The sequence below is a fragment of the Crocodylus siamensis genome, chromosome 2, assembly GCF_052110815.1.
Source record: "Crocodylus siamensis isolate JL-2025a chromosome 2, ASM5211081v1, whole genome shotgun sequence".
Taxonomy (NCBI): Eukaryota; Metazoa; Chordata; order Crocodylia; family Crocodylidae; genus Crocodylus; species Crocodylus siamensis.
In genome coordinates this window covers 124,081,097-124,093,792 of record NC_143396.1, presented here as the reverse complement: position 1 = coordinate 124,093,792, position 12,696 = coordinate 124,081,097, and the positions used below count along the sequence as shown (strand labels likewise).

Genomic DNA, 12,696 nt, shown 5'->3' with positions numbered 1-12,696 from the left:
CCCCCCCAACAAAAACAACCATTTACTGGAAGTAGCAGCACATTACTTCGACCCAGCTCTGCAGCATCTATACAGCAGGGCTTTGGGGGGCTTTTAGCTAAAGCTGATTCAATCAGCTATTAGATAAAAGTGCCAAAAAAGCCCTTCTAAAATGCCTGATCTTTATAGATGTCAGGTGTGCTGCTTTTGGGCATGCATGGGACTCAGTATGGGAACACACCAAGTTTAAAATAGAGCACCATTTTGGTTTTTTTTTAATGTTTGCAAGCAGCCCCAGTTTCTAAGCCTGCTGACATATACATTTGAAGGCATGATGTGATCTAATTAGCGATCCCCAAAATTGCACCTCCTGCCATGCCACATGTGCATGGCAGAAGGCATGATTTTGGCATTAGGGATCAGATCCTAATGTGACACTTGCCAGTGCAGATCCCCCTGCACTGGCAAGGTTCCTGACAACCAGCTGGCTGTTGGCTGGCTCCTGAGACCCATAGGCAGTTTAAGCTCCTGTGCAGCCCCCAGAGCCAGTGATGATTAGCTGATTGTTAGCAGATTGGTACCCTTCTGGCTACACGTTCAATTTAAGGCACAATAGCAGCATTGCCAACTCTCATGATTTTTGGTGTTGTTCTTAAAGTCTACACTTCGGGAGACAGAGCTAAGGTTTTCACATTCCCAAAGCATTTAAGGACAATGCCAAAAATCATGAGAGCTGGCAACACTGCAATAGCAACCAGCCACAGAATTGTTGCAACAGAGTTTGTGTAAGAACTTTGTGGCTGGTTTCCTGTTTTACTGCACCATTAATCACTTGAACATCTGGCTGGGTTACACTTTAAGACAGTTGTCTCCAAACTTTTTTGATCGCGCACCCCTATCAGTAAAAAATTTTTGAGCACATACCCCCAATATATGTATATTTACATAAATAGAAATAGAAATAGAAGTTCTAGTATTTTCTTCCCACACCCCAATGGATCGTCTTGCGCACCCCACTTTGGAGACCACTGCTTTAAGATACAACCAACAAGTTAATTGTTTGTTAAGTGTAACGTTTGTCACAAGCCTAATGTCTACCCTGCCCTACTTCTGCCTGACTTCAAACTAATGCAGCTAACTTCTTTGTATTATAGCTTAGCAAACACTTCTTTTAGCTAGGTAAAATGAGCAGAATTTACACCAAAACAGAGCATTAATGCAAGGTCCTCTCCCTTAAAAGAAGTCTTGAAGGGATCTTCTGTAGTGTGGTGAATGGCATCCTAGATGAGGAATCATCTTTGCTCTTTGAGTCCTCATTAAAGAAATCATAAGAATAAACTGGATCCAGTTTGCTTCGTCATTTAAAAAATATCACAATGAGAAGAATGAAATATGCATTTAGTTGTCATTTACTTCATTGCAGACAGGCATGATATGCTGGGGATAAATGCTTGTAATCTAGGCTATGTATTCTAAATATAGGCTCATATTGCTTGCAGTAAGGGAGCATATAAAAACCATGCCAATGTTAAAATGATCCACAGTATTCTGGCATTCTGATGCCTTGAAATGAACACAGTCAAGTATGAAAATCAAGATGACCTTTAACATTCATGTTTTGAATGTAGCAGTTTCTTTCAGTGACAGGGAATTTTTACCTATTAAGGCTCTTCTACAAGCAAGAAATTGGTCTAGGCCCCTACTAGACCCTGGAGGTGAAATGCCACATAAGCACGGTTATGCGAGGAAATTTGCCACCAGCCTTTTCTAGAGAATCAGTAGTTCTTCTCTTAGTAATACTTTGATTTAAATAACCTAAGGATTGCCTGTTTTCATTTTAGCTTACCTCATTTGTGCAATTATAAAATAATTGCGTAGTAACTCTCATTTTAAAGAGTAAAAGATCCAAGCAGTCCCCACAAATATTTTAATATAATCTGTTTGTAGGGTTTTGAGCAATTCCTACTTCTACCAGTTATAGCCACAGCTAATGTGATGTCTGCATATAACAAGCTTCTTAATGGCTTTCCTTGTATGGAAGACGTGGAATCATTTATTTGTACGAACAGCAAGATTTTAAACCATTAAAAGACATCACATCAAATCATGAGAAACAATAATCCACACCCCTTCTTTCCTCCCATGTGACTGTTCATGCAATGTGCTGTTGCCATGTTAGCAAATGACAAGTTACAAGATGCCTTTTGCAAACCTCGTTGTTATTCTAAAGCCTCTGCAGACAACAAATTGACATTTTGCTGCAGCTTTTATAGAAGCTGTAATCTGTTCAAACTTGTACTTTGTTTTCAGACACCCTAGTGGTGAAAATATCACCTGTCGCACTAGCTGCTTTTTAATCACCATTAATTTGTTGAAGGATTTACACTGCAACTTATTGGCAATAGATTTCTAGCCGCTTATTGACTTGAGCTGACTCTTCATCTCATAGTTCATATACATAACAGAATTATTTTCAGTTAACTTATATAGAGGCTTACTCCGTTTCAGGTGCCTAAAGTATATTTCTACAGTACATGAGTCTCAAATACAAACGAAATATGCTGGGAAGATTAACATATACATTAATCATATATCCAACAACTATTAACTCGTTGGCAAGTATACATATTATTTTGAATGTGTAAATAGTGTTTGCTTTTAGCATTAATATTTTATTGAATATAAGAAGATCTTTCCCATCCAAGTCAGAATTTTTCACAAATAAACCAAACCTTTGAAATAAAAAACCTATTCTACACAAAATACCATCATTTAAAAAATATGGATTATGCTCAGATCACAATTCTTACCTCTAGCAGGGCACATGAAAAATATTCCACTGTTACGGAATTAAGATATTAAAGACACTTTGAAATTATTGTTGCAGTACTTTATTGATGTCGTTTAAGGCAGTGTTTCCCATCCTTTTCCAGGCCAAGGCATACTTACATTAATAAATATTCTCTGCAGCATGCCTGTTAAGGCATTCGCCATCCTCATACCTTTTTAGCTCATTGCCATGGCAAAATTCTGTGGCATGCCTGTTCACTTTTCACAGCACACATTTGTGCTGTGGCACATTGGTTGGGAAATACTGGTTTAAGGTCTAGGAGGTCTCAGTTGGTGGCTGTGTGTGATGGACGCTACCCCATCCACCAAAACCAAACTCCCCTCCCCTCTCAAAAAAATAACAACAACACAGCAAACAAAACTCTTAGCAAAGTGATAGATTCCAAAGCACATGCTTCTCCCTATGAGGAGAGGATGAACAAACAAAGAGCATATAGTAGATGTTAGTCAGGTTGAAATGCCCAGGGCTTGCATACTTTGATGATGACTGTGATATTAAAAACTATATAGAAACACCACTTCCTGGCTCAGCAAATGACCCACTTTACACATAGACACAAGAGAATCTCAATTTCACAGGGGCTCCTACTCATATTTTTCTACACCACATTTGTGCATCTACTAACGTAGAGGGTTACAGAAGTTTGGCATCCAAGTCACATGGTGTTTTAATTATTTGCTCTTTAATTCTCCATAGAACCAGTCCTTTGGTTGTTTTCCAGTTGGGGATGTACATACTGACATCCATTCCAACAGATGTGCCAGCATGTGACATGGCTGTGCTAGTCATATCTTTGTGGCTAACTCTTAGACATACTTAAAATGGACACAACATAAATCACATTCCCTCCTGAAGGCTAATTATATATATACACATAGACTGAGATTAAAAAACCACACACACACAAATGCAACTTGAATGGAAACAATTAATTTACAACAGGTCTGAATTCAATCTAATGCTCTCTATGCTGAGTCTCCAGAAATTGACATCCGCTGTCTTCAGGTTTTGTTACTAAGATCTCTGTCTAGCCAAAATATTGTTAAGTCTTCTATTGTGCAAAGGAAGCGGGGCCAAATTCTCAAATGTCTTCTAAGCAGTTCCAACTCCACTGAAATCAACACATTTACATTTGCTCAGACCATGCCTGAATTTGCCATAGGGATTTTGTAGAATTCAGTTCCAGTGGAAAGATTTATCAGAAATTCAGCTGGTTTTAAACTATGGAGATCAGACAGAACTATACCTTCCTCTTTCTCCTTGTGAAGGCCATTAGTGCGCTGACTTTATCTTGACTGAACTCTGTGAGAATGTTGCACTACGTAAGACCATAATAAGGAGATGAAGAGGGTAAAATGCAACCTCATAAACAACATTCCCAATTTTATGAAGTCTTTAAAAAACATTTTCTTACATTAATTTAAAATTGGCATCCCTGTTAGGTTTTCTGGTTCACTCATCACCTATGAAACTCTAATTAGACTATTAGTCTAATTTTCCCCAGTATCTAAACACTTTCTCAGTTTAGGAAAAAAAGGCTCTAGTTTTATGTTGTTAGCCATTCACTGGTTTTTAAAATTTCATTGAAAGTTAAAATGGAAAAAGGTATAGTTAAAAATCCAAACCTCCAACTTAGCCAGGCCTTGTTTTCAACAACATTTTTTGCTTTTTAGTGAGTCCAATTTTCATTTTAAAAAAGGTAGAGTCTGCTTGAAAAGGCATGTACAAATTTGCAAGGGCATTAAAATTATAAGCAATACTTTTGATAAATGTGTCATGATTTTGCATGCATTAGCTATAAAGAGTACCTCTTACTTAAAGGCTAATGAGACTTCAAGTCAGCATGACACCTGGTTTTAAGAATTACAGTAAAAACATTTTTTGTAATAAGAGTCTTGTTTTTTCCTTACAGCAGCCAACTTTTGCCATGATTAATCTGCTAATTTACTAGAAGAAAAGGATGAGACTCTATGACCTGTTCCCAAAATTGTTTTCCTCTAGAAACAGGTGAGATGATACATTTAAGGTTTTGTTGCTACTATTAAAAATGAACTGCAAATGCATTTACTCACTAATAATTAACTAAAAATTAGGATATTTTTGGTGATGTGACATCAAGAGGGTACTTTCAGCTTATTGATTCCCGGTCTCATTTTTGTGGTTGACAAAATCCCTGATCTCTAAATACACATAGATCTGCAAACTGGATTCTCAAATTACTCAAACAGATTCAGAACTTGAACTGACTTTATCTGACAAAGAAGAAAATTTAAAAACCAGTAAAATAGCCTTTTTCTATTAGATAAAACTTTGAACTAATAATAGTTTGGGGGGAGGGGAGGGAACAGAATTCACATCTTGTATTCCACTTATACTTTAGCCTTTTCTCACTTCCCTAGGATTTTGGTGTTTTTTCCAGGAAAGAAATCATGGCTTTGGGGGATTTAGGGGATATAGTTCTTGATGGAGTATAATGAATTGCATATATCCTGAAGAATGCCATAGTAAATACTCTTGCCACCTGCACAATTATTCCATTGACACACAGTCCAATGTCAATGATGATTCATATTCTGGACTTGATATCCAAAATTAGATCTGGAAAATTACATGCCTAATTTATTCACGTAATTGTCACAGTAGCATATGGAAGCTAGGTAACCTGGCATACAAATATAGAGTTATATGAGCAAGTATCTTTCTGTGCATTCAGTTACCTGATTTGCACTACAATTCCGGTAATTGCAAACTCACATTAATAGTACAATTAGGTGTTACTTTTGTATAAAAAAATTGCATAATCTACTTTCAGAAATTTAGGTGATAAATAAGAGAAGCCTTTGTGCCCATTTTCATCCAAGTATTACACTTCACTGAAATCTGCTTGACAGCATTTATGTGCACTATCTATTTTTTCTTCTCTTAGCGATGACCTGTTCTTTAGGACAACATTATTCGGGTGATGAAAGTTAGGAGTGAATTAGCCCACTTATTTCCAAGACAATTTTAAAGGCAGGCAAATGCATACGAGGGACCACAACTGTGGGCAGAATTCCTGGAGTTCTTAATGACTTCAGTGAGATGTTCAGCATTTCTGAAACTCAGGGACTTATATTTAGCTATCCAATCAACAGGCTCAGCTGAGCCATTTAGACAAGTTTAAGACCCAGCTCTGTCCTCTTCCTGATTTAAAACTAGAAAGAAAGAGGATACTTGTCTGTAGGGCTATTGGACATTATCAGCTGGGCAACAGAGACTGCATGCTGAGAAAAGGGAAGTGGTCCCTTTTTTCAGTAACAGTGAGACTTCTTTTTCTAAAGAAAAGAATGAGAAGAATACAAGAATGGCTTACAGCTTGCTCTGAAAAGAGAACTAGGCAAAAGACCTACCATGCCATAGAAACCTGTTCAGTTATCCCTGGAAAACTCAAAGTAACAAAGAGAAAGGGAGGCCTTGAGCTCTTTGACTCTTACCTACAGCAGGTGTTCAGTAACCACAGGGGCCAGGGACAGAAGTTACACATAAACCGGTTTAAGTAATCAGAAACTGGTTTAAACTTGCAACAGAACAGAAACTCAGTACACATAAACCAGTTTCAAAACAGCTGAAACTGTTTTAAGATAAACCTGGTTGAATGTAGTATCAGACATAACTGATTTGGGTCAAACAAATTTATGAAAATTCTGTCCTGGACCCCTTTCTGGTTCAAGTTAAATCACAATCCCCTAGCATCCCAGCATGCTTTGCAGCCCTGGGCTCCAATGTGTTGTCTGTTTCAGAGAGCAGGGCTGGCCCTGCCCCTCTGCTTTCTAGCTGGAGCAGTGAGGGCTGGCTGACAAGGGAGGAGGAGAGAAAGCCTGGCTGGGGATGCAGTCCAGTCTGCAGGGGGAGACGCTGCCTTCCCCACTCCCCAGCAAACTCCAGCTGGGATCTGGGGCCAGGGAGGGGAGTTAAACACCCCTTCTTCTGCTCAAACTTACTGCTGGCTGTGACTATGGACTACAAATCCCAGAGGCACCTGGAAGCAGGAGAAGAAAGTGATGAAAAACCCTGCAGAGTCTTGCTGATGTGATTCTGGACTGCAAAGCCCAAAGACATTAGGGGCAGCTGGAAGAGGAAGTGAATACACAGTCCATGCTGGCTGTGCCAGAGAGCTGTGCTTCTGGCCTGAGCCACTACAGGCATGTGGCTGCATTTTCCGAATGAAAGGTAAATGTCTGTTCAGTTCTGTTTCAATTTAATCTCTGCAGCTTAGACTACTCTGCAAAGACTGAATCAATTTAGCCTTGGTTTTGTTTTTTTTTTTGACTGTCTGTACTTGGACACAAAGACTGAAGGGGCAGATTTTTTTTACTTTGGATTTTGTTGATACCTTCCCCTTTTGCTACAAGGTGCCAAAAGGCAGAGCAAAGACCGAAAAGATCAGGCCCAAAGAAAATGAGAACAGGGAATACAAGCAAGGAACAACATCTTGGATTCAGAAAGAGAGAAAGATTTGTAAAGAGATCATAAATGAAGATCAGCTAAAATAAATATAGTATTCAAGTCAATGACTGTATTGATAAAATACTATATACATTAACATGGCTAACAGAACATTTCGAGAGAAGTTGTACACATTATGAATGAATAAAATTACAAATATCTTTGATTTCAATCCATACATTTCTTATATGACCTACTGAACTATGGTACTTTTTTTTGTCTTCCTGAAAGTATTCTGTATCCCATAGAGTGTTTCTAAGGGGTAGCATGGATGATACAAAGATGAGTCAACATTCTGTGTTTAGGTGCCTTACTCATTTTCTGAATGACAGTGTGGAACAGAGTCAGAAGTGTATTAAGTTTCCAACCATTCTCAAACAGCAACAGGTGGTCAAGAAAAGTGTCTTTCTACAATGTCACAGATAGCTCTGCCTTGAAAAATTACCGACTGCATTAGTGGCAGCCAGTGGCACCAACTGATACGTGGAATAAAAAAGAAGAGGAACATCTGCATGCATGTGGTGAATGAGCCTCAAAGTATAATTAATGCCTTGAAGCATTTTCTGAATTCAAACAAAGTATTTATATGTCTCTATTCAGATCCTGAGATCATGTTATACTAAACTCTCATTAGCTACCTGGAATGTATACTAAATCACCACTTTAAACAATTAATCTAACAATGCGGGATTATTAAATTGACAAAGTTCTTTGGGTGAATCTGATATCTTTTATTAGACCAACTTAAATAGTTGAAAAAAACGAAGGGTTTTTAAACCCGAAAGCTTGCTAAACATTTTTTTTCCCCAACTGTTTAAGTTGGTCTAATCAGATTCACCCAAAGAACCTTATCTGCCTATTAGGGCTGTGCAAAGCTTTGGTCCCTGATTTGATTCAGCAGAGATTTGGCCTGATTTGGTGGTCAAAGCTCTGAATCCAAATTGAAATTAAAGGGTTAATCTCTCTGAATCGATTCAATGACCTCTGAATTGATTCAGACAGATTTGGCAATTTGGATGTAGATACAGCTTTAAATGTTTTTTCCACATACCTCTAGGTAGCAGGGGCTCTGAATGCTGCAGTGCTGGCGCAGATGCAGAGCCCCACAGAAGCATGGGTCTCCTCAGCATGCTTGGCAGCAGACCTGGAAGTGGACCAGAAGCACTTCCAGTCTACTTCTGGGTCCACCAGGGAGTGCGCAGGGTTCCCTTCCCCCTCTGCCCGCCCCCAGCTCAGCGACTGGGTTTGGGGGGGGGGGCACCCAGGGTCTGCCTGTGGCTGATCACTGAGGCAGGGGGGTATGGGGGGGGCAGGGGGGCCAGCCTGCTCCCCAGCAGACCCAGATGTGGAAGTATTTCTGGTCCACTTCTGAGTTTGCTTTTGAGCACACTGGAAAACGCCCCCATGCTCCTGTGGGATGCTGCATGTGCCCCAGTACCACAGTGATCATGAGTTGTGCTGCTACCTCAGGGTATATAGGAAAAAACTTTTAAAGTTGTGTCTGATTTACTGATTCGCCAAATCAGCATCTAATCTTCAGATTTGGATTCAGCCAAATTGAATCAGGGATAGTGATCTGAATCAACAGATTGAATCACTGTCCCCGATTCAGGCCGAATCTGAACCTGAATTGAATAAGGCCCGTTTCGCATAGCCCTACTGCCTATGTCCTTAGACCAACATGGCTACAACTTACACCCCTGAATTATTAAGTTGAAACCTTTCTACTAACTGATCTTAAGGGGTGTAGTTGACTGACTATTCTTTCCAAAGTAACTCAATGGACCCCTCTACAAATATATATCCAGCACAAAAAACATGAGCCACAGTTTGAAATGTGTGGTTCATTGATTGACATGGCCCTTGAGTTTTTCAGAGTTTATTTAAACTGCTTCTCACATTCTATGGAGAAGCCTACATGCATCAGTTAGTCAAATCTTCAGCTAATTCCAAAGCTATTTAGAAGACAGCGGTACTGTCAATGTGCTCCTTAGTCATCTGTGTCACTAAAAAGGCTACCTCACTATAAATTTGATTATAGTCAGCATATACTGAACTTTGTTATCACTTCATTCATTTTTTAATGGTACCATTCATTGATACTCTCCCCTCAGGGGCTGCCAGTGGAATGCAGCCTGCAGCCTTAAACTCTGTTCAGGACTACGTAAGAATTTGTGCATTTTACAGACAATGTCATCACCTATCCTATCACTGTTAGCCACTTTGGACCCAGAACTGGCTGGCTGCGGGCCCCCCAGTGAAACAGCATTTAGATATTTTGAAACACACAGCATCCATTATGCAGGCACCTCATTGCCAGGTCTTTAGTGTACTCTATCCTAGTCTATATAGACGTGTATAGTGTGCTCAACACCATAATATGTGATAGTGTATCCACAAGGTGCAGAGTAGCACTGTGCAGGCTCTCTGTATCCTAGCTCATGGGCTGGAGGCAATATAGCTCTACTCATACAATGATGTGCTCAGGGTTATTTATTCTGCTTCTGAAAGCTATACTACTTATGATGTGAGAGCTAACATGAGCAGAGCTAGCTTGAGCATCTCTATGGGACGCTGCTTTGTGCCATGTAGATATAATTTGGTACTACCATGGTCAGGCATTGAATGCTGGCCTCATAAGAATTCTAGCCAGTGCTTCTGCTCTGCAGTGGCTTATTCTAGCAGACATGAGAGGCTCAGTATTGAAAAATACCTCTTCTACCATATCCAGAACTTTCACGCTCCATCCATTTCCCTTGTTTTGTTTCTTAAGCGCACTTATCCTCAGTCCTTTGTGTTCTCTCATTTTCATATATATTTTCAAATATAGTATGTGAAGAGAGCCTATAATCCTTTAATATGTAAAGGTAAATTAAAACCTTTAATATATAAAGGTGATTGATTTCACAAATTCCAGAGGATTGATTGTTTAAATTGATTGTTTTTGGGTCCACCTCTCAGCAGACTCAATAGCCACTGCAGAAAATATGCAGATCATGGAATATCAGCAACCACTGGTCACAGGATACCTAGAATAACATTAAGTATTGTGAATTCCCTTAAACAATTAAGAAAAAAAAAGAAAAATCCTTTCTAGAAACCAAATTCATATGAGGGGATCCAACTCTGATTCTTTCCTAGGAGCTTCATGTTTCTAAACCTCATCAAAATAATAACAAAATAGGCATTTTGTGTACCAAAAAGCCAGCTCTTATAGTTATTCTTAATTTGCTTGGACCCCCAATTCAGTGATATGATGAGGAACACTTCACAACATATGTTATATTTATACCTACTTTCCAAAGTAGAAAGAAATCATTGCTAAAATTGTTTTTCATCTATGTTGAAATCCCACAAACACACTTCAGTGTAACCATCCAGTTACAAGAAGATTGTTCTTAGCACAACTAACATGTTTCATTCTTACTGAATAGATAGGTCTTAACATTATTTGGATCTCCAGATATTACATTTTACAGTATAAAAACACACACTTTTAAAGCAAGCACATTCTTTTATGTGTTCAATTAGTTCGACAAACACAACATTGCCACTAAATTAAAAACACTGCTGCACTTGACAAGTATTTTTGAGATAGTTGCTGCAAAACTTGTACACCATGGAGGAAGTCCTGAGTCTACAAAATGACAACAGGAGTTTTGCTATTGATTTCAATGGAACTAAGACTGCACACTCCACACTTAGTAGGTAGAAAACACCTCCATATTGGATATTCATGGAGTGTGCTGGAATACAGGAAAAAGATTGAGGAAGTGTACTTGCTGTTTGAAAAAATAATCTTTTACAGGAAGTCAGAGATCCTTCATAAGATTTAAATCTGCTTGTATTTCCTGTATAATAGAGTATAGATTACACTGAGCTTCCAGCTTAAGTATCTTTAGCTCCTAACGCAACTGCTTACATTAGGACTAAGTTGCCTGCATTTCTTTTAAGACAGGTTGCCTGAAGACAGCAAACATGCTGGGAATATGGAACAAAAAACATTTAGCTACCAGATTGTGTAATGCTAATATTGGGTAACAGCTTATTGAAATATTTTGTCTTGTCAGCTATGCAGTGGGAGTACAGATTATCTTTGCCCATAAATAGAGCAGGTTCTCCACAACTTGTGAATAATGAAGACAGTTTTCTGGCTGTGGGCTTAGCAGCTTCTGTATGTTATTGGCATGTCCTTTTTAAACTGCAAACAGAACAAAATGTTGATGACCAGCATTTTGCTTTATACAAAACTGTAATGAAGAAATTATTTTTTAAAGTAGTTAGGGTTACTTTTTCCAAAGCAAGGTGACATTTCATTGCATGTTAAAGTGTAAGACATATTATTTGTTCATTCAGGTCTGAATGATCAATTTTCTGTGTGAAGCCTTCACATGACAATTCAATCCATTTTAAGATCAAAAGAGTCTGAGAAGATTTAAACACACTTTCCCCAACCCATCCACATTCTGAGTTCCTTTTCCCCACTCTTCATCCTCTCCTCCACATAACACAACTGTACAGAGACTATGATTTATTTACCTTTATCCCAGGGAGTCCAGGAAGCCCAGGGAGACCTGGTTCACCCTATACAGGAAAATTGTATAACATTACAGAATAATATTCAGTTACAACTGATAGCCAGCAAACAGCCCATGTGTATATTGTAGCAGGGACAGTATGCTATCACAGACCACCTATCTGATTGCTGCTTAGTTCCAGGATCACTCAATCTCAGCCCAACATAATGTACATTAACCTAGAAATGTGAGTAAAATTTTCAAGCTAGGTGACTAAAATGACTCCTATATCTACATTTAACCATACTAACTTATATGGACTAGGAGCCTAACAGACATTCAGATTGAAGATTTTGGTATTTTTTTTATTAAAAGGAAAAAAATACATAACAACAGTTCAATACTGTATTTCAGTAGGTCATTTACTGTATTTACAACAAATATTTAATCCTATACTGGCTACCCCAGAGAGCTCAGTTAAAATCATACACTTTCAGTGTTCGCTCACAACTGAACCATCAGCACTATGAATATTTGGGTGCAAATGTTGCAGACACTCGCATACACTCCTCACACATCTACATGCAATCATTGACTACTGCTTTTTTCAATAAATATGCTGTTTATTCATAACTGCATTTAAAAAGGGCTATACTTTCAAGAGGGATTTGTTTAACAGGAACTGAAGAGTGATCACATTCATTTTGGAATAACAGATAAGCACTACAGTCACACACATATAATCATTTTAACATATTCATTAAAATGAAGATGAAAGCATTACCTCCTGGGAGAAGAAAAATGATTGATAAACATCAATATTAAAAGGTATTTAGGACTGAATTTCAAGGAAATGATTTTTAA

The 12,696-nt window shown here is 38.5% G+C and overlaps 1 protein-coding gene across 1 annotated transcript in view; it reads right to left on the bottom strand.

Moving 5' to 3' along the window:
• The window catches only part of LOC149870708 (uncharacterized), a 248,949-nt gene that overhangs the window by 65,003 nt on the left and 171,250 nt on the right, over window positions 1-12,696 (bottom strand). Inside the window, exon 16 of the mRNA XM_090036721.1 lies at window positions 11,855-11,899. Coding sequence (XP_089892847.1) covers window positions 11,855-11,899 — 45 coding nt within the window. The remainder of the gene's footprint in view (window positions 1-11,854; window positions 11,900-12,696) is intronic.